This window comes from Lethenteron reissneri, chromosome 50 (genome assembly GCF_015708825.2).
Source record: "Lethenteron reissneri isolate LAM-NWPU_2019-01 chromosome 50, ASM1570882v1, whole genome shotgun sequence".
NCBI lineage: Eukaryota > Metazoa > Chordata > Hyperoartia > Petromyzontiformes > Petromyzontidae > Lethenteron > Lethenteron reissneri.
Window position 1 is genome coordinate 2169819 of NC_083828.1, and position 24133 is coordinate 2193951.

Below are 24133 nucleotides of genomic sequence, written 5' to 3' on the forward strand. Positions count from 1 at the left end.
CCCCTTTTTAAAAAAAACTTCAGAAAAATTGTTTTTGTGTGGTCGACTCAGACTTTAATTTGGTAGGGTACCTGGTGCACTGGGGAGACAAAGTCGGCCGGTCGTGATGCTGGCCACCCATCCCGTCGTGTGTATGTCACCGTGTCAATGTAGCTGTCACTCTGTCAAAGTGTGCGTAGGTCAGGGTAGGTATGTCAGTGCATGCAATTATTTGTGAGTCATTGCGACAGAGTGTATGTCACTGTGTCAGTGTGTATGTGGTGTCAACGATTCAGAGACAGAGTTTCTAGGAGGCACTTTCTTTATTAAAAACTTCCACGGTCTCGTCCACACACTCCCCACAGCAGCTCAGCCCAGCCTGTACACAACACCAACCGTCTAACACTGACGGCGCTGACCTGTACACAACACGGTTAGGTTAGTGAAGGCCCCCGATGCCTCGGACTGGAATACGAACTGAACTAAAACGAAACAATTTTTTTTATTTCACCACTGAGCTCTGTAGTTCTTTTTCAGAAGCGATCTGGCCACAAATGATATCTCAACGAAGTAGATTATCATGTGGAAATGTATAGCAGTCAAATCCTCTAAACGCTCGTTCCTAAATGTGGGGGGGGGGGGTGGGGGGGACTGGAAGACCTTGAGAAAAATCCACACGAGCACAGAGATAGACACGCAAACTCCAAATATACAGCAGCAGGCGTCAGGGTCGGGATCGAACCCACGACCCCCTGTATACCAGGCGTGGAAGTTAACATCTCCGAGCCACCGTGGTTTCCATACACGTGGCCACACACGTCAGAGAGGAAACTGCATTTCCTAAAAGTGACTCGCAACATCACCCCCTTTACAACCCCGGGCACGGCTCCACTACAGTCGCATCGCATTCCTCCTCGCTGGGCCAGTGCGAGCGAAGGGGAAGCGAGAGTCGTGGACACGTGGAGGACCCAGTAATTGGGGGGGGGGGGGGGAGCGCACGTATCTACGCAAGTTGTGAAATCTGCGGATGCAAAGCGGCACCCCACCCCCCTACCCCCTCCCCCAAGGCCTTCGCTGCACAACCCTCACGAGTCCAGTTCACACCTCACACAGGGCACGCGAGCGCTCCCCTTTCCCAGATGATCCTTCAAGGACCCCCGCCACGGCTAACAACCCCCTAGTGGCCGAGTAGACCTCATCAAGACCCCCATGGGCGCGCAGACAAAACCGTTAATTAGCGATAATTGATTGCTACATTGAGAGGCGCCCCTCACTTCCCACCACCACCAACCCCGGGGGATGATCGCTGGGAGCCACCTGCTCCGTCGCCTCATCCGGAGGTACCGAGATCGCGAGGTCAAGGATGAAGAGGAGCCACGGCGGAGCCGATCGCTTGCCAGGTGAGCAGAGAAGCCAGCCACAGCCGTCAACTCCTAACGCCTCACCCCTGACCCTGACACCACTGTCCTTGACCCTAACCCCTATTCCTGGTCCTCACCCCTGGCGCTCACCCATAACCCTGACCCTCACCCCTAACCCTGACACCACTGTCCTTGACCCTAACCCCTATTCCTGGTCCTCACCCCTGACCCTCACCCCTGACCCTCACCCCTAACTCTCACCCCTATTCCTAACCCTCACCTGTATCTCTGTACCCTTTAGCGCTCAAACATACCCTATCCTCTCGATTTAAACCAAACCCCCATCTCTCGTCTAGACCTCGAGTCGTGCGGCCCTGGACTATGACCCCGACCCTGTAACCTCCATCCCTGAACTTCCCCCTTTCTCTGCAGCCTTTAGACCTCAGACATTGCCTCGGAAATCCAACCACGGTGGCGAGATGTTAACTACCTCGCTTGGTATAAAGGAGGTTGTGGGTTCGATCCCGACCCTGATGTCTGTTGTACATTTGGAGTTTGCGGTGTCTCTCATCATCATCACGATGGCTAAGAGATGTTAATTACCTCGCCTGGTGTACAGGAGGTCGTGGGTTCGATCCCGACCCTGACGCCTGTTATATATTTGGAGTTTGCGTGTCTCTCTCTCTCTCATCATCATCACGGTGGCTAGGAGATGTTAATTATCTCGCCTGGTGTACAGGAGGTTGTGGGTTCGATCCCGACCCTGACGCCTGCTGTATATTTGGAGTTTGCGTGTCTCTCTCCCCGTGGCATTTTCTCAGTTTTTCCTGCACACTTATAATTAACGTTCATTTAGAGCATTTGGCTGCTACCCATTTGCACGTGACAAGCCACTTCGTTGAGCTCTCATTTGTGGCCAGGTCGCTTCTGAAAAAGAGCTACGTAGCTCAGTGGGCCTTACTTGGTGAAATAAAAAGAATAGTTTAAATAATAAAAATAGCAGTTCAACCATCACTTCCCTATCCCAGTGTCTAAACCCTAGCCTCTAACCCACGATGATGTTGGGGTTTTGTGTACATGTTAGTGTGTGTCTTTGTCTTCTGCATGGCGAGCGGTGATGCAGAGGTTAGCGCACTGCGCTACGAACCCTGCTCTGCTCGATGTCCGCTCACGGTCAATAACAGTGGCGAATATTTGAACTGGTCCTGGGCCTCCCCTAGGTCGACTCAGCCTCAAATTAGTACCTGTTGCGATTTGTAAACATCGCCACTCGGGAGACAAAGGCGGGCAGGGCGTTGTCATAGGCACCCACGCCGGCCTTCATAGCTGCTCACTAACAGCACTTCCCACAACAGTCTGAGGCTAAACGGGGTATCTTTGTATTTTGTAAGTGTATTAATGTGTCTACCTGCACAGAACACACGTGTGTACCTGTGTGTGTATAACACACACGTGTACCTGTGTGTACCTGTGTCTGTTAGACACACACATGTACACGCGTGTGTGTTAGACACACACGCGTGTACATGTGTGGTAAACACACACGCGTGTACCTGTGTATAACACCCACGTGTGTACCTGTGTGTGTATAACACACACGTGTACCTGTGTATAACACCCACGTGTGTACCTGTGTGTCACACACACGCGTGTACCTGTGTATAACACCCACGTGTGTACCTGTGTGTCACACACACGCGTGTACCTGTGTATAACACCCACGTGTGTACCTGTGTGTGTACCTGTGTGTGTGCACCACGAGCGCAATCATTTCACCGATAGTCACGTGACCGTCGGCGCGCCCAGGCGGGAGGGGGGGGTGGCTCGCCCTCCCCACCCTCCCCCAGTTCGGTGACGTCACTCCACGTGGCCGCACAGCGCCGCTTCTGATTGGCTTTCATCCACCCCCCCCCCACCCGAGAAATCCCAGCGCGCTCGCGGAGTTTAGGGGCGAGGCCGCATTGGGTCAGCGCGGTCACGTGGGCCGCCAGAGCGCTCTCACGATTGGCTTAAAGTTTTTTCGCGGGGTCCCAGCGTGGACGGGGGGGGGGGTGAGCAGGAGGGGGCGGGGCTCCACGGGGTGGAGCGCGGGGGGCGGAGAGACGGGGACAGACACGGGGACAGAGGGACACGGGGGAGAGACACAGAGACACGGGGCAGAGACACGGGGACACTGGGAGAGGGACACGGGACAGAGACACAGACACAGAGACACGGGGACACTGGGAGAGGGATACGGGACAGACACACAGAGACACGGGGAGAGGGACACGGAACAGAGACACACAGACACGGGGACACTGGGAGAGGGATACGGGACAGGGACACGGGGGGAGAGAGACGGGGAGAGGGACACGCTAGGGGACAGAGACGGGGAGAGGGACACGGGGACAGAGGGACAGACGGGGAGAGGGACAGACGGGGAGAGGGACACGGACAGACGGGGAGAAAGACACGGGAGAGAGAGACACGGGTAGAGAGAGACACAGACAAGACATCCTAGAGAGAAGAGGAATAGGCGCGAGGGAGAAACGGGGGGGGGGGGGATACAAGGAAACAAGGAAACACGGAGACACAAGTAGACATTGAGACAGGACACATCGGGTGAGTGAGCAAAGACGCGGGGAGACGGACACAGAGACACAGAGACACGGGGAGACACAGAGACACAGAGACACACAGAGACACGGGGGGTCACGGGGACGACTCGGCTGTAGGCGATGGAGGAGCCGGCGGGCCCGGGCCCCGAGCCGGGCAAGACGCGCCTGGGCAGCAGGTGGAGCCGGGGACGGCGCAGGTGAGAGGGGGGTGGGTGGGGATGTAGTAGCAGGTCAGTGGGGGGTGAGGAGTGGTGGGGAGTGGTGAGGAGTGGTGGGGAGTGGTGAGGAGTGGTGGGGATGTTGTAGCAGGTCAGTGGGGGGTGAGGAGTGGTGAGGAGTGGTGGGGAGTGGTGAGGAGTGGTGGGGAGTGGTGAGGAGTGGTGTGGTGAGGAGTGGTGGGGAGTGGTGAGGAGTGGTGGGGATGTTGTAGCAGGTCAGTGGGGGGTGAGGAGTGGTGGGGAGTGGTGAGGAGTGGTGGGGAGTGGTGGGGAGTGGTGGGGAGTGGTGAGGAGTGGTGGGGAGTGGTGAGGAGTGGTGGGGATGTTGTAGCAGGTCAGTGGGGGGTGAGGAGTGGTGAGGAGTGGTGAGGAGTGGTGAGGAGTGGTGAGGAGTGGTGGGGAGTGGTGGGGAGTGGTGGGGAGTGGTGGGTCCATGCGTGTGAGGGCTGGGAATGTAGTAAGAAGTGAGCGGTCAGAGGTCACCGCCGCCGCTTGTCGGGGTCTGTGGCTCCCAAGGCCGCGCCCATTCCTCGTTTCTCTGGAAAGCCAAGTCCATCCGCACGCACGGCGTCCTGCGCTTGCCGCCTGAGTGTCGCCTCCCCTGCGCTGTGGGGGTCTCCTTGTTGCCCCCCTTGGCCCCCCATGCCCCCCCCCTCTTCCTCACCTCATCCCGCCTCGATCCCCGCTTCAAGTCGTGGCGAGAGTCTGCGAACAAACGCGAAGGACACGGGGGGGGGGGCACACACGGGGGGGCACATGGGGGGGGGACACACGGGGGGGGGGACACACGGGGGGGCACACACGGGGGGGCACATGGGGGGGGGACACACGGGGGGGGGGACACACGGGGGGGGACACACGGGGGGGGACACACGGGGGGGGACACGGGGGGGGGGGACACGGGGGGGGACACACGGGGGGGGACACACGGGGGGGGGGACACGGGGGGGGACACGGGGGCGGGGGACACGGGGGGGGACATCGGGGGGGGGGGGACACGGGGGGGGGAGACACGAGGGGGGCACGGGGGGGGGGCTGCGTCTTCCTCTACCGCGCTGATCACAGTGAGTGCTGCTTGTTTCTGGCCGCCGGGCGTCTTGGAGGCTGCGCGCAGACTGCGAACGACGCTCCTCCCCCGCCCTTTAGCGGCATCAGCGAGGCCTTCCATCTCGCAGTGGACTGACAATGGTTCTGTAAGTAGCGGTGGTTGCCCTACCTATAGACTCGCCACCCCGCCATGGGAACATGGAATGTCCATCCCTGCGTCAGGGTCGAACCCACGACCTCCTGTAGATCGGGCGAGGAAGTTAACATCTCCTAGCCACCGTGATGATGATGATGAGAGAGAGAGAGACACGCAAATTCCAAATATACAGCAGACACCTGTAGACCAGGCGAGGAAGTTAACATCTCCTAGCCACCGTGATGATGATGATGAGAGAGAGAGACACGCACATTCGACATATACAGCAGACACCTGTAGACCAGGCGAGGAAGTTAACATCTCCTAGCCGATTCTACAAGACTTAAAGATCAGCAAAGGCCCTGCCAAGAATGTCAAGGAGGGGCTAATGATGCTGCTGATGCTGCGTGTAATCCCAATCGAGCAGTTTGCAGGCGATATTTCATCATTGGCGTGTTGTTACATTGTATCGGTGCTTTTAGTTACGGGAGGAAATCCACAGGGAGAGAGGCGTCACAAAGGCAAAGATCCCCCGGGTAGCCTTCATTAGAGGGGCAAGTGCTGTTAGCGAGCAACCTATGAAGGCCGGCATGGCACACGAGGGGGTGGGTGGCCAGCACCACGCCCGGCCGCCTTTGTCTCCCTAGTGACGATGTTTACTACACACCGCACCAGGTACTCATTTGAGGCTGAGTGGACCTAGGGGAGGCCCAGGACCGATTCAGATAATCGTCAACTCGGCTCGCCAGGTTCGTAGCGCAGCGCGATAACCACTTCACTACCGCACTGTAACACACTAACACACTGTAACACACACTACACCCACTGTAACACACACACTGTAACACACACTGTAACACACACTACACACATTGTAACACACTACACACACTAACACACTAACACGCACACTGTAACACACATTGTAACACACACTGTAACACACTACACACACTGTAACACACTAACACACTGTAACACACACTACACCCACTGTAACACACACACTGTAACAACAACAACAACCGCCATTCGCCACTAAGTGGCGGTGACGTCACCACGATGCTTGTGCCAGGCCAAGTGCACCTTGAGGCCACGTGAAGTGTCGAAAGCCCGCTGGCAGGAGGTCACGGGGCAGACCCAGCAGGTGCCACGGGTCGACTGACCGAGATGACCGAGATGACTGGCTGATGCACCACCTGTGCCCCCTACTGTGCCAACTTGCTGTGCTTTAGCCACCCGGCGCTCCGCTCGTTGTTGTGAGCGTCGCTCCTCCGCCCTCCGTTGTTGTTGGAGGGCGACTGCCTCCAACTGCCCAGTAGCGTCCTTCACGAGCCTCCTCCACCGAGGCCGATCTTGACACCGCTGGTACCAGTCATCGGCAAGTCCACTCAGCTCCACGTCCTCCTGTACCACATCACTCCATCTCTTCTCCAGCCCGTGCCGCGCCCGTCTAGCCCCCTCGATCCGGCCGAACAAAAGCTGTTTAGGCATGCGGTGGCTGGGCATGCGGGCTACATGACCCAGCCAACGCAGCCTTGCCTGCCGGAGGAGCTCACTGATGGGACTTTGCCCAGATCTTTCAAGGATTTGTGAGCTCCTCACACAATCCAGCCTGGTTAAACCCAGGATGGATCGTAGGCAGGCCAGCCTAAATGTTTCCAACCGGCGAAGATGCTCCACCAGGGGGGTCCACGTCTCGCAAGCGTAGAGAAGGGAGGGAATGACCGTGGCCGAGAAGACCTGAAGCTTCGTGCGGAGCGACAGACCAGGTAGCTTCCACACAGCGTTACGCAACCGATGAAAAGATATTGCCGCTCGACTGATTCGGAGTGAGACCTCTGCTGTTAAACTGGAGCCGGTCATAAGCATACTGCCTAGGTATGGCAAAACTCTCCACTCTCTCCACAACTGCCCCATCACCGATTGGGAGTTGTGTGGGTGGAGTGTCCGATGGTACAAAATACCCAGGCAGGTGCTTAGTTTTGGTGGGGCTGATGGTAAGGCCCCACCTCTTAGTGGCATGCTCCAGTCTCAGCAGCAGCGTCTCCAACTCCTCCTCTGAGTGAGCAGCTATTACCACACTGTAACACACACTGTAACACACACTACACACACTGTAACACACTACACACACTAACACACTAACACGCACACTGTAACACACACATTGTAACACACACACTGTAACACACTGTAACACACACTACACACACTGTAACACACTACACACACTGAAACACACTGTAACACACACACACTGTAACACACACTGTAACACACACTGTAACACACACTGTAACACACACTGTAACACACACTGTAACACACACATTGTAACACACACTACACACACTGTAACACACTACACACTGTAACACACACACTGTAACACACAGAGAGGCACATCATCACCGCGGGGATGACAGAACCCGCGGATTCTAAATCCCAGTACACAAACAGGCATCGTCAGGGTCCGGGTTTCGAACCCACGGCCCTCCTGCAATAAGCCGGGCGAGGGGGCTCACGGCATCTCACGGACACCCCAAGGAAGGATTAAGAGTTGGTGGTAGTGGGAGCCTCCGAGAAGGGAGAGAGGGGGGAGCCAGGTGAGCTGCAGCTGTGCTGGGTGAGACGCGGCACGGGGTGGGGGGCGGGGGTCTGCGTCAGAGTCACCGCCAGAGGTTGCGTTGTCTTGAGCCGAAGCGGAGACCCCCACCCCACCCCTTCCTCCTCCTCCACACCACCACCACCCCCTGACCACCACCCCCACCTGACCACCATCAACCACCACATCCACCACCACACCACCACACTACCTGACCACCACCACACTACCTGACCACCACCACACCACCACCCCACCACCCCACCACACTACCTGACCACCACCACACCACCACCTGACCACCCCACCACACCACCTGACCATCACCCCACCACTACCCCACCACCACCCCACCAGACCACCTGACCACCACCACCACCCCACCACACTACCTGACCACCACCACACCACCACCTGACCACCCCACCACACCACCTGACCATCACCCCACCACTACCCCACCACCCCACCACCACCCCACCAGACCACCTGACCACCACCACCACACTACCTGACCACCACCACACCACCACCTGACCACCCCACCACACCACCTGACCACCACCCCACCACTACCCCATCACCCCACCACCTGACCACCACACCACCTGACCACCACCCCACCACTACCCCATCACCCCACCACCTGACCACCACACCACCTGACCACCACCCCACCACTACCCCATCACCCCACCACCTGACCACCACACCATCTGACCACCACCCCACCACTACCCCATCACCCCACCACCTGACCACCACACCACCTGACCACCACCCCACCTGTGTTTATGACTTCGCTCGGGTGTCACGTGCGCCGCTCCAGGCCCGGTGTTGGGTGTTAGCGCAGGGAGGGAGGGGGGCGGGTTACCGAGTCGTGTTCACGTCGCGTTGCCACGGCCAGGAGGGGGGGCCCCCTCGCCCAGACCCCCCCCGCCCGAACCCCCCCCCCCTTCGCCCAGTCCCCCCCCCGGACCCCCCCCCCGGACCCCCTCCTTCCCCTCCCGCCCGGACCCCCCCTCCCCCCCCCTCTTTGGAGCCGGCAGAGTCGCAGTTTGATCCAAGCGCGCAGGTCGGTTGCAGTTGACTCTGCCTCATCATCCCACGCGTGGTCGATAAAATTGGCACCAGGTTCGCCACTACGACCGGCGTGTGGAAATTCGCCCACCGGCTCTCGGCAGGGCTGTAAACCAGGCGCCGAGCAGCAATGCTGCAAAGCAGCAATGCTGCAATACCCAGCGGTGATGTAATGGGCCGACTCGGAGCGATTCCTCACCTGTTACCTAACCCGCGAACGTGGCAGCGAGTAATAACAGTGACAATAGCGGTGGATTGGCAGCAATCATTGCAAAGTTTACACCAACAATCCAACAATGCCCCCCCGTATTTCCCCGATGTGTGAGGATTCACCACCAGCACACCCTCGCAGGCGATTCGATGGCTTTCTCGCGTTGACCCGTCTCGCTTTTCTCGTTCCTACAGTTCCATGTGCTCCATTAGCCTACACGTGACGTGGAGACTTACTCCGTTCGCGTTGTTTACAAATCGTTCGTCAATGCCGTTCACATCTCGACGGCAGACAGCGGTTGTCCAGTGATCGCGTGACGCACGGCGGATGTGGTGTGCCGGGTTTGGGGAAATATTTCCCCAAACCCGGCACACCACATCAGACGTGAAATATTTCCCAGGTTGCTGTGTAAGACTGCTGCCCGGGTAGGTGGCACGTGGCGAGCAGGACCCACCAGAGCCGTAGCGAGAGCTATACTGGATGTGGTGTGCGATGTTGTTTTCTCGGTTGCTGAGTGCTGCGACATTGGGATGTTTTGGGGGGTCGTGGTGGGGGGTAGCGGGGGGGGGGGGCAGGACAGGTTGGGGCGGTGGCTGCTCGCTCACCTTGGGAATCGTCAGGTTTCCTGCCCCGGGGCTCAGCATCTCACCGCAGGATTTGGGTCAACGTGAAACTCATTTGAAACTCGGAGGCGGCTGTCACTCGGCATGTGCCTGTAGGTGTGTACTGTATGTGTGTACCTGTGTGTGTATGTGTGTACCTGTGTGTGTACGCGTGTGTACCTGTGTGTGTATGTGTGTACCTATGTGTGTGTACGCATGTTTGTGTACCTGTGTGTGTGTGTACCTATGTTGTGTGTACCTGTGTGTGTGTGTACGCGTGTGTGTGTACTTGTGTGTGTGTACCTGCGGTAGTGGAATGGTTAGCGCGCTGCGCTACAAACCCGGCGACCCAAGTTCGCTTCCCGCTCATGGCCAACACAAGTGACCATTACCTGAATCGGTCCTGGGCCTCAGCTCGGTCGACTCAATCTTAGATGAGTACCTGGTGTGATGTTAACATCGCCACTGGGGAGACAAAGGCGGCCGGGCGTGGTATTAGCCACCCACCCCCTCGTGTGCCGTGCCGGCCTTAATAGGTGCTCGCTAACAGCACTTGCCCCTACAGTCTGTTCAGGCTATACGGGGGTCTTTGTGTCTACCTGTGTTTTTGTGTCTACCTGTGTGTGTGTATGTGTGTGTCTGCTCGTGGCCAACAACAGTGATTAATGTCCTGAACTGGTCCTGGGCCTCCCTTAGGTTGAATCAGCTTTAAATGAGTGACTGGTGCGGTATGGCCGTGTCAGCCTTCATAGGTGCTCGCAGACAGCGCTTGCCCCACCAGCCTGCTAAAGGTTACACGGAGGGGAAGCAGGACCCTTTGTTGATTTGTGGCGTGCGTTGTGTTGGTGCGAGCAGCATCGACTCCAACGCCGACTCCGTGGGGACCAACGGCAACTCGTTTGACGACGGCCGCACCCCGGACGCGACGCCAGGCTGCGTCGCCGAACCTGAGCCCCGGCAAGAGCCGGAGCCCGAACCGGAGCCGCAGCCGGAGCCGGGACAGAGGATGAGGCGGCAGCAGTCCCGGTGAGAGGGCGCGCCGCTGGCGCCACCGTCCGCCGGAAGAGAGCGCGCGATTTAACCCCCCACTTGGCGCACGGGTGTCCGTGGTTGTGCCGCCCTAGAGCTCTCCGACGTCCGTGTGGGTTGTGCTGGCATTAGTAGGGGTTAGGGGTGGGTATAACTTTTGTTCATGTTTTTTGTTTGTTGCGGTTGCACCCGATTCAAGAGCCGAATGGCTCACAGGGCTATACCTAATAAATGAACTTGATAGCAATAGGGGTTCGGGATAGGGGTTAGAGTTTGGGATAGGGGTTAAGGGTTAGGGATACATGTTACACATAGGGATAGGTTTTGGGCATAAGTATAGGGTTCAGTGTTCTGAGTTAGAGAGGGACATAGGGATTAGGGAAGGGCTGTGAGTTAAAGTTGGGATTAGTGGTTAGAGGTTTGGGCGAGTGTTGATGGAGCCCACTGTGCTCCCCGCCTCGCTCCCTCCCCCATTCCCCCCCCCCCCCCCCCCACTGGCTCCGCAAGGCCCTGCCCCTTGAGCTGCCGACTTCCGCCTCCACTTGCACGGTCTCTGCTCAGCAGCAGCAGCAGTAACCTCAGTGACTCAGCCTTCCCCACAGCCTGCGGTTACGGTGTGTGTGAGAATGTGTGTGAGAGTGTGTGCGTGTGAGAATGTGTGTGTGTATGAGAATGTGTGTGTGTGTGAGAGTGTGTGTGTGAGAGTGTTTTAAGTTGTCTTGTGGTTGTTGTTGTTGTTTGACTTGCATCCCACTGGGATTTTTGCACACAGCGTTGGTGTACGGTGTTTTTTCTGCAATATTTTTGCTGTCTTTTCTTGGATTTTCTGTTTGCACTTAGTCACATATTCACTTTAAGATGTTTTTTGTTCATGTTTTTTGTTTTTTGTTTGTTGCGGTTGCACCCGATTCAAGAGCTGAATGGCTCACAGGGCTATACCTAATAAATGAACTTGAACTTGAGTGTGTGTGTGTGTGAGAATGTGTGTGTGAGTGTGTGTGTGTGAGAGGTAGTGTAGCGCGCTGTGCTACGAAATTGGCGACCTGAGCTCATTTCCTGCTCACGGCCAATACCAGTGACGATTATTTGAATCGGTCCTGGGCCTCACAAAGGTCGACTCAGCCTCAAATGAGCACCTGGTGTGGTGTGTGAACATTGACAGTGGGGGGGAGAGGGGGGTTGTTCTGGCCACACCCCATCACTTCGTGTGCCTGCGAATGGCAATTGCCCCAAGCAGCCTCTGGAAGGCTGTATGGGGGATCTCTGTCGTTTATGTATTATATGTTTATGTGTGCGTGTGTGCAGTCTGACCTCAGCACAATCGGGTACTTCTCTCTGCTCTGTCTTCATCAACATGGGCTGTGAGCGGATGCGGTGCCAACCTCACCGCACTCCCACACGGCCCCCCACTCCCCAGCCCCCCCCCCCTGCGTCCTGTGCCAACTACAACACTTCCCATGTCTGTACGGGCGACATGGGAAGCACTGTGTGTGTGTGTGCGCGGGAAGCACTGTGTGTGTGCACGAGTCACGCGGCTGTGCATGTGTGTGTACGTATCGTCTTAACCTCACATGAGGACCTGGTGCGGTGTGTAAACATTGCAAAGGTGTGTAAACATTGCAAGGAGACAGAGGCAGTGTTGGCATTGTAAGGTGCACCAACAGCACTAATAGCACTTGCCCCAACAGTCTGTAAATGCTATACGGGGATGTTTGTCTTTGTGTTGCGAGCAGCTCCAAGTCTGCGAGTAAGCTGCTGCGGGAGTCCGGGGAGAAAGTTCACTCCTCCACGACGGTGAGCAGCACCACCTCCTGGCCTCGCCACTCCCCGACACTTCTCCCCCCCCCCCAACCACGTGGCTCGTCATGTGTGTTGGGAACGGCAGGGAGTGCGTGGTGTAACGGTTCTCACCACGATGATCACCTTTCCTGGGTGGCTTCATTTCAACCGGGAACGTCTGGGTTTGCGGTGCTATAGATTCCCACGTGAAAAGCCACTTCGTTGAGCTATCATTTGTGGCTAGGTAGCTTCTGAAAAAGAGCTACATAGCTCAGTGGGCCTTAGCTGGTAAAATAAAATTGTTTAGAGGAACTAGATAATAGTTTTATATCCCATAAAAAAAATCTCTACACCACATCCACCTCTCGCTATGACTGCGGTCACAACTACCGGTCCAGTCGCTTGTGCCTCTTCCGTCATCGGAACCTACGGTTCAGATTCACTGGCGAGCCCGGGGACGTCTGGTGAGAAAGGAAGTTCTTGAGTTTACCCGGCGGAGATTAAGCCGAGAGTTTGGCCGTGATCTCTGCCCAACTCGATAAAGCCGGTGCTGTTCAAACACGCCGCCTGTGCCGGTGTTTACCCACACGGTTGTTGGCGCACGCACCGCCGTTCCCCCGACTCTCTGGCAACCGCTGTCGGCTGACCTCGGCTGCTCACCCGCCCACCCGCTTGCTCGTGCACTCACCGTCACGCTCACTCGTACGCTCACCGTCACACTCACCCACCCACTCACCCACTCGTGTACTCAGTCACACTCACCCACACGCTCGTACATTGACCCTCAACACACACTCATCCGCTCGTATGCTCACTCGTACACTCGTACACTCACTCGTACACTCGCTGCGAGTTATGCACGCTCACTCGCAAACCCACCCTTCCTCTAACACCCCCCTCCTCCCGCTCATACTCTCACTGTCACTCGCTCTCTGCATGTTCTCTGCGTGTTTGGCCACAGATCCGGAAGAAGTACAACGCCCAGTTCCACCGCCTCTTCCAGGAGGTGACGGCAGACGAACCACTCAGCGACAGTGAGAGACGCACGCACACAGCTGCACACGCTCACACACAGTTACACACACTCACACACAGCTACACACACACTCACACACAGCCACACACACTCACACACTCACACAGCCACACAGCGACACACGCACTGCCACACAGCCACACACACCCACACACAGCTACACACACTCACACACAGCCACACACATACAGCTACACACGCACTCACACACCTACACACGCACACACAGCTACACACACTCATACACAGCTACACACACTCACACACAGCCACTCACACACAGCCACACACACTCACACACACTCACACACTCACACACACATACACAGCCACACACTCACACACAGCCACACACGCACTCACACACAGCCACACACGCACTCACACACAGCCACACACACTCGCACACGCACACAGCTACACACACCCTCACACACCTACACACAGCTCTTTCGCACACATACACACACAACTCGCATGCACACACACGCAGCTCACACTCATTCTCTCGTGATGGCGTTGTTGACGGTGTTGATGTCCATGTTGATGGTGGTGCTCTCCTCAGCATTCTCGTGCGCGCTGCAGAAAGACATGCTCTTCCACGGCCGTCTCTTCATCTCGGCACGCTGGGTCTGCTTCTACGCAAACTTCTTCGGCCGCGACATCAAGGTGGGTGCCCACGGCAGGGTGGGGGGGTGGGGGGTGAAGGTGTATGGTGAGGAGGGGATGGCAGTAGCAGTGATGGAGGTGCTGGTGATGATGGTGGGGGTAGTGATGATGGTGGGGGTAGTGATGATGGTGGGGGTTGTGATGATGGTGGGGGTTGTGATGATGGTGGGGGTAGTGATGATGGTGGGGGTTGTGATGATGGTGGGGGTAGTGATGACGGTGGGGGTAGTGATGATGGTGTGGGTAGTGATGATGGTGGGGGTAGTGATGACGGTGGGGGTAGTGATGATGGTGGGGGTTGTGATGACGGTGGGGGTAGTGATGACGGTGGGGGTAGTGATGACGGTGGGGGTAGTGATGACGGTGGGGGTAGTGATGACGGTGGGGGTAGTGATGACGGTGGGGGTTGTGATGATGGTGGGTGTAGTGATGACGGTGGGGGTAGTGATGACGGTGGGGGTTGTGATGATGGTGGGGGTAGTGATGACGGTGGGGGTAGTGATGACGGTGGGGGTTGTGATGATGGTGGGGGTAGTGATGACGGTGGGGGTAGTGATGACGGTGGGGGTTGTGATGATGGTGGGTGTAGTGATGACGGTGGGGGTAGTGATGACGGTGGGGGTTGTGATGATGGTGGGTGTAGTGATGACGGTGGGGGTAGTGATGACGGTGGGGGTAGTGATGACGGTGGGGGTAGTGATGACGGTGGCGGTTGTGATGACGGTGGGGGTAGTGATGACGGTGGGGGTAGTGATGATGGTGGGGGTTGTGATGATGGTGGGGGTAGTGATGACGGTGGGGGTAATGATGATTGTGGGGGTAGTGATGATGGTGGGGGTAGTGATGATTGTGGGGGTAGTGATGATTGTGGGGGTAGTGATGATTGTGGGGGTTGTGATGACGGTGGGGGTAGTGATGATGGTGGGGGTAGTGATGACGGTGGGGGTAGTGATGATGGTGGGGTTTGTGATGATGGTGGGGGTGGTGATGATGGTGGGGTTTGTGATGATGGTGGGGGTAGTGATGACGGTGGGGGTAGTGATGATGGTGGGGGTGGTGATGATGGTGGGGGTGGTGATGATGGTGGGGGTGGTGATGATGGTGGGGGTGGTGATGATGGTGGGGTTTGTGATGATGGTGGGGGTGGTGATGATGGTGTGGGTTGTGATGATGGTGGGGGTAGTGATGATGGTGGGGGTAGTGATGATGGTGTGTCCCCATGGCTCAGGTGGTGATCCCCGTCGACTCGGTGAAGTCGGTGAAGAAGCACAAGACGGCCATGCTGGTGCCCAACGGGCTCTGTGTCACCACTCACCACGGGCAGAAGGTGAAGCACGCCACCCAATGCACACGACGAGACCCTCAGTGTCTCTCTGCACAACTCCACTTCCTGCCTGCATCTCTGCTGTCGTGTCGGGGTCACCGCGGGGTCACCGCGGGGTTGACGTGGCACGTGCCGATGGGTCACCGCGGAGTTAACTTGGCACGTGTCGGGGTCACCGCGGGGTTAACGTGGCGTTTGTCTCTCCCCACCCCAGTTCCTGTTCGTGTCGCTCATGTCACGTGACGCCACTCACCGAGCCCTCGCCTCCGTCTGCAAGCTCCTGGTGAGCGCCGGCTCCCACCACCCCGTGCCGTCCCCTCCCCTCATCAGCCTCACCCCTTCTATGCATCACCTTCTATGTCCGGATGGTTAACTTCTTTTGCACTGTACGCAGCTTACCGTGTGTCACCACCCCGTGGGAGTGTTTCTGCGTCCCCATGTGACCACTCTGTGAGTGTCTCTGTGTCCCCACGTGTCACCACCCTGTGTGGGTGTCTCTGTGTGTCTCTGTGAGAGTCTCTGTGTCCCCACGTATCACCATCCTGTGTGGGTGTCTGTGTCACCACCCTGTGTGGGTGTCTCTGTGTGTCTCTGTGTCCCCGTGTGTTGAACAGGTGGGGTCCGGCACGCACGGCGGGTTGAGCCGCGTGTCTCCGGAGAGCGAGAGAGTGTTTTCTCACCCCGAGAGACCAACCTCACTCGCACTGGTGAAAATCACAACCACACACATCCACACAAAGACAAAGATCCCCCATATAGCCGTTAACACACTGTTTGGGGAAGTACTGTTAGTGAACACCTATGAAGGCCCGCACGGCTAACAAGGAGGTGTGTGGCCAGCACCACAACTGGCCACTTTTGTTTCCCCAGTGGCGACATTTTTTCCACACTGCACCAGGTACTCATTTGAGGCTGAGTCGACTTAGGGGGGAGGACCATGACCGATTCAGATAATCGTCACTGGTGTTAGCCGTGGGTGGGAATTTAACTCAGATTCGTAGCGCAGCGTGATAACCGCTACACTACTGCTCCCCACACCTATACAAACATCCCCTGTGTAGCCTTAATAGACTTTTGGGGTTAGTGCTGTTAGCGAGCACCTATGAAGGCCGGCACAGTACACAAAGGGGTGGATGTCTCCCGAGTGGTGATGTTTACACACCGCACCAGGTATTTATTTAAGTTTCAAGTTTCATTTATTAGGTATAGCCCTGTGAGCCATGCGGCTCTTAAGTCTGTGTGCAACCGCAACAAACAAAATATAAACACAGAACATCTTAAAGCGACGACGTGTAACAGCTAAGTCGACCTAAGGGAAGGCCCAGGCCTAGGTCAGATAATCATCCCTGGTGTTGGCCGTGAGCGGGAATAGAACTCCCGTCAGCAGGCGCTAACCCCATGTACCGTGCCGGCCTTCATAGGTGCTCGGTAACAGCACTTGCCTCAAAAGTTTAAGGCTATACGGGGGATCTTTGTCTTTCGGCTAGCAGGTCGTGCTGGCCGGTGGGGACGAGGTGGACGGTCTGGCCGAGTGGGTGGAGACTCCGGGCTCCATCACTCCGCGCACCACCAACTCCAGCGACAGCGAGAACGCTCAGGCCAGCACCACGCGCCCGGCCTCCGGCAGCAGCAGCGGTGAGCAGCGACACTCACGCATGGATTCTCACACACACTCACACACGCACTGACATCCTAAGACAAAGATCCCACGTATAGACTGATGGGCAAGTGCTGCTAGCGAGTACGAAGGGGTGGGTGTTCCAACACCACGCCCTTTATCTCCTTCGCAGCGACGTTTACACACCAACCGAGACCCAGAATCGATTCAAATTATCATCACGGTTGTTGGTGGTCGTGAGCAGGAATTGAACAATGTCGCTGCGTACGGAGCACTATGCGCTAACCACTACATCACCGTGCACCCCTGGCGCACACACACACACACACGCACGCACACACACTTGCATATTCCAGCAACACTTGCCCAGCCAGCTCAGCATCGGGCAGTAGCGGTAAAGAGTGATGCTCGCGCACACACACACAGACAGTGGCATGCATTGGCACACACACACTTGAATATACTGGTACACATATACACATGCACTGCCATTCTAGCTCAACAATTTTTCACTTATTGGGCGCGAGCGAGAATCAAACTCAGGTGGCTGGGTTTGAAGTGCGGTGCGCAAAGCGCTGTGCCTTCGCTGTGCCCTACACACACACAGACATGAGCATCATCCTCACCACCAACATCGCGTATAGGCTACAAGGGGGATCTGTCTCATTGTTACGTGTGTACGTGTGTGTGTGTGAAGAGCGGCTGGTGGACGTGCACCGTGGGGTGGATGAGGTGGGGGAGGGTGACTCCAGCCCCCGACGACGCCTCAAGTCGAGCTTCCACGGAGGTGCGATGCTCACCGCACTCACCGCACTCACCACGCATACCTACACACGCACAAACATGCACACACAACACACAAGGTTGGCTACGTATAGTGCGAAAAAAGTTCAACATAATACACACTCTCATTTTTGAGTACGACGTTTCGCCATTCTGGCGAATTGCCCGATGATGCTGGATGCAATTACCAGCGAAACGTCATACTCAAATTGTAAATGTTGTGGTTTCACGCTTCAACACACCGGTGGGCTAAAGCAGTGAACTATTTGTCTTTTGTCAACGTGACACTTTTTTACTGATTGGCCATGTCGGGTGGTGGAGGGTTACGACACATTTATAAATAACGCGATCTAAACCCAAAAACGTTGATTATGAATAATATTGGTCACGAAAGCCTACTACGTGTTAGATGGTGAGTAGTCCACGCACTTTACTGCCCTCTCCTGGCGAGCCAGGGTTCGGCACCTCCTCGACTCCCACGGGAAGGAGGGAGTTTCACGAGGTTTGCCGTGCGATCCACTAACCCTCGCTGCCGCCTCCACGGCTCTGAATTGTCGGCAGCCAAGCGTAGCGTAGCCATCTCTAACGAGTTGTCTCACGGTCTCTCTGCCTTGTCTACCCCCCACCCCACCCCACTAGGCTCTGTGCGCGCGCGTCTGACGCGGTGGTCCCGGCGCATGCATGCGGGAGAATCCACGCTCATGCACAACGTGCTGCTCGTGTACACACTCCTGTGAGACTCACACTCACACTCACCTGTACACACTCCTGTGAGACTCACACTCACACTCACCTGTACACACTCCTGTGAGACTCACACTCACCTGTACACACTCCTGTGAGACTCACACTCACCTGTACACACTACTGTGAGACTCACACTCACCTGAACACACTACTGTGAGACTCACACTCACCTGTACACACTCCTGTGAGACTTACACTCACCTGTACACTCTCCTGTGAGACTCACACTCACCTGTACACACTACTGTGAGACTCACACTCACACTCACCTGTACACACTCCTGTGAGACTCACACTCACCTGTACACATCCTGTGAGACTCACACTCACCTGTACACATCATGTGAGACTCACACTCACCTGTACACATCCTGTGAGACTCACACTCACCTGTACACATCCTGTGAGACTCACACTCACCTGTACACACTCCTGTGAGACTCACACTCACCTGTACACTCTCCTGTGAGACTCACACTCACACTCACCTGTACACTCTCCTGTGAGACCCACACTCACCTGTACACACTCCTGTGAGACTCACACTCGCACTCACCTGTACACACTCCTGTGAGACTCACACTCACCTGTGTACACTGCTGTGAGACTCACACTCACCTGTACACACTCCTGTGAGACTCACATCGCAAAGCTCAAGAATCCATATCTTATTAGAATTGTATTGTTATTTATATAGTACCGTTGTTTGACAATCGTATTATTCAGTTTTCATTTCCGCATGCTTATTTCTTTCTTATTTTTAAGAGTTCTCTTTCAAGTAATGCTGCTGCATCCAAAGTTCGCTACGCCGAAACTTGGCTCGTCGAATGCGCATGCGTGTCGAGGTGTCGCCGTCCACCCTTCTGCGCGATAACCCTCGTGGCCTCCCCTCCCCCGCGCGGCATCCACCGCCGCCCCTGTAGGGTGGTCGTCCTCTTCCTCCTGTCGTGTTTCCTGGCGTACAAGCTCGTTTGTCTGGAGGAACGCCTGCTTGCCTCCGGGTGAGTGGCCCCGCACCACCACCGCACCCAATGCCTTGCGCTGCCGCGGCAACACGGCACACGTCGTAAACCAATACCCGCCACCCAGTGACGGTGACGACCCCACGGCGCCTGTGCCAGGCCAGGTTGATTTTGAGGCCACGTGAAGTGTCGAAGGCTCGCTGCTGACAGGAGGTCACGGGACAGACCCAGCAGGTGCCGTGGGTTGACCGACTGAGATGACTGGCGGATGCAGCAGCTGTACCCCCTACTGTGCCAACACGACACACGCCACCCACGGCACAGCGCACACCGCGCCGCTCACCGTCCAACCGCACCGCACCGCACCGCAAGACCACCGCGCCACGATCACCACCGCATGCCACCTTGCACCGCTCTACGCACGCCACGCCACCGCCACACAACTGTGACACATCGCCCCAATAAATAAACCACACCATCGCCGCTCCTCACACCGCCACGCACCGCACCATTTCGGACGCAGGTGTGCTCGACCCTGCCCTCGACCTCCCGCTCGACCCCACTCCTGACCGCGTGCGTGACCCCATGCGTGACCCCGCGCGTGACCCCGCTGGTGACCCCGCTGGTGACCCCGCTCGTGACCCCGCTCGTGACCCCGCTCGTGACCCCGCTCGTGACCCCGCTCGTGACCCCGCTCGTGACCGCCCTCCTCCCCCTCCCAATGTGTGACCTGTGACCTTCAGGCTGAATGTGCCGGAGAGCTCAAACCCCAAGTGGGATGTGGGGGTGGGAGTGGGGGGTGGGGGGGACAAAGGAGACGGAGGAGGAGGCGGCGGAGCTGCTGATGGCGGCGCTGACGGTGGCGCTGCTGACGGTGGCGCTGACGGTGGCGCGGGTGCCGAAGGGCCTCACGTTGGCGGCAGCGCCGACTTCGACTTCCTCCGAGAAGTCTCGACCAACATGGCGAGGCTGAACAGCGTGAGGGCCCCCCCCCCCCATCCGTGACCACCATGACCCCCACTGTGCCCCCCCCTTGTGCATGGATGCGAGTGCTTTCTTGTATGTGTATGTGTGTGCGTGTGTAGTAGTGGGGGAGTAGTAGTGTAGCGGTTGGCGCGCTGCGCTACAAACCCGGCGACCTGAGTTCGATTCCCGCTCACGGTCAACACCAGTGACGATGTTTTTCTGAACTGGTCCTGAGCCTCCCCTAGGTCGACTCAACCTCAAATGAGGACTGGGTGCGGTGCGTAAACATCACCACTGGGGAGACAAAGGCGGCCGGGCGTGGTGCTGGCCACCCACCCCCTCGTGTGCCATGTCGCCCTTCATAGGTGCTCGCTAACAGTACTTGCCCCAACAGTCTGTTATAGCTACACGGGGGATCTTTGTTTATGCTTATGTGTGTGTGTTCATGTGTTTGCAGATCCATGCTTCGCTGAAGTTTCTACTCCAGGAGATCGAGGAATCTGAGCATTTGGCATCGTGAGAAGAGCGGAGGTCGGGGGGTCACCGTGGGGGGGGGGGGGCACGACTATCTCCCCCCTCTGGCCCTCCGTGCGTGCTTGAACATTGCCTTTGAGGAGTGGTGGCGGCGCAGCGCTTCACGCACCGCGCATCGAGTTCAATTCCCCCCGTGCCCTGCCGTCAGTGGCGCGCGGTATCTGAACCCATCTTGTGCCTCTCCCCTAGGTCTACTCGGCCTCGAGCGAGCTCCACCCCGCGGCGCGTTAAAACGTCGCCACTTGGTGGCGACAAAAGGTGGCCGGGCGGACGTAGCCATCGCCACGTCCACCCGGCCGCCTCACGCCGTCTTTGATAGGTTCTCGCGAACAGCACTTTTACCCCCCAGTGGTCTGTGTGGACCACACAGTGGTGAGGGGGGACCCTAGTCCGTGTTGTGTGTGTCTGCGGTGAGCGGTGAGCACCTTCCTACTTCAGCGTGTTTACAGCTCGTGCCCTGGTGCTCTGGCCACACCAGGAGCCGGGCCGTGGGTTAAGTTATTGTCGCGTGTGTGTGTGCGGTGGTGGTGGTGGTGCTACCTGGTTAGTGCTGCCCGGTGGTTGGTGGTGGTTTGTGGTGATCGGCAGCGGTGGCTTGCGGTGCGGGTGATTTAGTTGCCGGTGGAGCGGTGTGCGTTGCGGTTGCTGTGTGGTACGGCGAGAGGGTGGCAGCCACCACCCAGCCCAACCCCCCGAACCTCGCTCTGGCACCGCTACCATGTCGGGTGGAGAGCGAGCGAGGGACCAACGTTGTAGCGACGGGTGACTCGGTGAGTGACCCAGTCAGTGGGTGACTCGGTCAACGAATAACTTTGTAATTGAGTGGCCAAGGGGGTGAGTGACCAAGGGAGTGAGTCGTTCATTGAGTGAGTGACTTAAAAGAGAGACCCAGGGAGAGAGGGGACCTATACATGGACCAATTTAAGCACTGAGTACTGCACGAGAGTGTGGTGAGTATGGTACAAGAGTCCCTGTCTTGCGCATGCATCCACATGGCAAGTGTTACATTGTACCCCAGTGGTGAGTGTAGTGAGTGTGGTTTGGTGTATAACCCATGTAGCGGATGTGGTGAGTGTGTGCCCGTGCGGTGTGTTACCAGTGTAGTAAGTCTGGTGAGTGTACCCATGTGGTGAGTGTGTTGAATATACCCGTGTGGTGACTGCAAGTGTGGTGAGTGTGGCGAGTGTACCCATGTGGTGACAACTCATGTGTTGAGTGTCCCCGTGTGGTGAGTACCGGTTTGGTGAGTGTGGTGAGTGTACTCGTGTGGTGATCGAGTTGTGTCTGTGAACCAAAGCCGAGCGCCCGTCTCTCCCCCGAGTCCTGTGAGGACGCTTCCTGTACAAAAAAAGGTTTTTAGCCATTTCTGTGAAGTGGTGACTTGCAATTGTGTTGTTTAAATAAAGGTTTTGGTCGATAAAAGGGCTCTTATAAGCAAGACAACAGTGTCGCCACCTTTGTTCATCGGCATCATCAGCATCATCGGCATCATTGGCAAGCGGCAGCGACGATCAATCCACTGCAGGACGAAGGCTTCCCCAATTCGTCGCCTGCTAATCGCCATCCTGCGACCAAAACCATCCAGCCAGCGCCAGCGCGCAAGCCGATTCCGTCACTGCCATCTCGAGCGGGGCGTTGCTCTCGCGCCTTTGCCTGCAATTCCATCACCAGTCTCGACCGCCGGCCGTCGTCAGAGGAGGAGGTGGGCAGGGGGACAACAAGATGGTCTCCGTTAGGATGAACGCGCCACCCGTCGCACCTCACCCGCGATTGGCTGGCCAGCAAACAAAAGGCGGTCGCCGCATCGCGCGCTTTCGGATGTGCTTTCTGCGGCCGTCTGGAATGCTCTTCCACTGGGAGCGATGCACTTTCACATTAACTTGAATGAAAAACTAATTTGTTCAGAGCTGCCTTTTGTGGTTTAGTTGGTTGTCCTTCCCATGCACCGCTCGATGAGTGCGGTTGGCTACGTACGGTGCGAAAGAAGTTCAACGTAACTGGTACAAATCCATCTCTGCGCACACCTTCCACATCCTGGACAGTGGCAGGAACTCGACGGCAATTTATATTTCAAAACGAACGGATGGGCTTCCAGCAGCACGTTAACAGTCGCTTACACGCAGGATTCGCGACCAACGTGTGTCGGTACTCGTCATCACGATCCATGGGCAGGTCGCCCCGTAGGTGTCGACTACACACGAAGTCATTCGTGTGTCCTGTGCCGACAATTCTCAAGTCGTTGCCACATCTTTCTGGCACCAATCTCTCTTGACGCCCTCAACCCAGTCTCTGTTCGGTCTCCATCTCCGTTTCCTTCCATTATTTTTCCCCACACGCTCTTAATTGTACTGTTGTCCATCCTACACGTGTGTCCGAATTCGTGCCAGTTTCCTTCTCGTCACTGCCTGCATCACCACCATCGTCGTCACGTGGTCTTCCACGTGCGACATTTTCTTCTTGTCCGTTGGTCACTCTTTGTGTCCAGCTTTGATGCAGGATCCTTCCGTTGGCAAATACATTTCGAGTGCCAACATATCTTAGGGGCCGTTCATAAATGACGTCACGCGATTTTGGACGATTTTTAACCCCCCCACCCCCCTTTGTCACACGACGTCATAAAAAGTCAACCCCCCCCTCAAATATGACGTCACAAAGCTCTGCCCTCCCCAAAAATAAAACATGCTTCAAATCGCTTTAAACTATTGTCATTGTAGTGCGTATTTAATGTGGCGCTGCACTCTGATGTTGTCGGAGGAAACATTTATTTAAAAAAGTATAATTAAGTAGAATGTGTTGTCTATATTTAAGTTGATGTGACGTCACATTTCTCAACCCACCCCCTCG

At 56.6% G+C, this 24133-nt stretch overlaps 1 protein-coding gene across 3 annotated transcripts; it reads left to right on the forward strand.

Annotated features, from left to right (window-relative positions):
* The first annotated feature begins 1050 nt into the window (after positions 1-1050).
* Positions 1051-23846, forward strand: LOC133355070 (GRAM domain-containing protein 2A-like). Of its 3 annotated transcripts, none has more exons than XM_061572352.1 (14): positions 1051-1379; positions 10698-10868; positions 12605-12665; positions 13612-13684; positions 14252-14355; positions 15584-15682; positions 15894-15962; positions 16294-16386; positions 17167-17314; positions 17995-18084; positions 18720-18813; positions 19751-19828; positions 20533-20767; positions 21213-23846. In XM_061572352.1, the coding sequence occupies exons 1-14, from the start codon at positions 1279-1281 to the stop codon at positions 21273-21275; spliced, it is 1479 nt and encodes a 492-aa protein (XP_061428336.1). In that variant the 5' UTR covers positions 1051-1278; the 3' UTR covers positions 21276-23846. The 3 variants fall into 3 exon arrangements, with proteins under 3 accessions (XP_061428336.1, XP_061428337.1, XP_061428338.1); XM_061572353.1 differs by having other exon boundaries at positions 1052-1379; positions 17170-17314; XM_061572354.1 differs by lacking the exon at positions 1051-1379 and adding an exon at positions 3486-4137.
* The last annotated feature ends 287 nt before the right edge of the window (positions 23847-24133 follow it).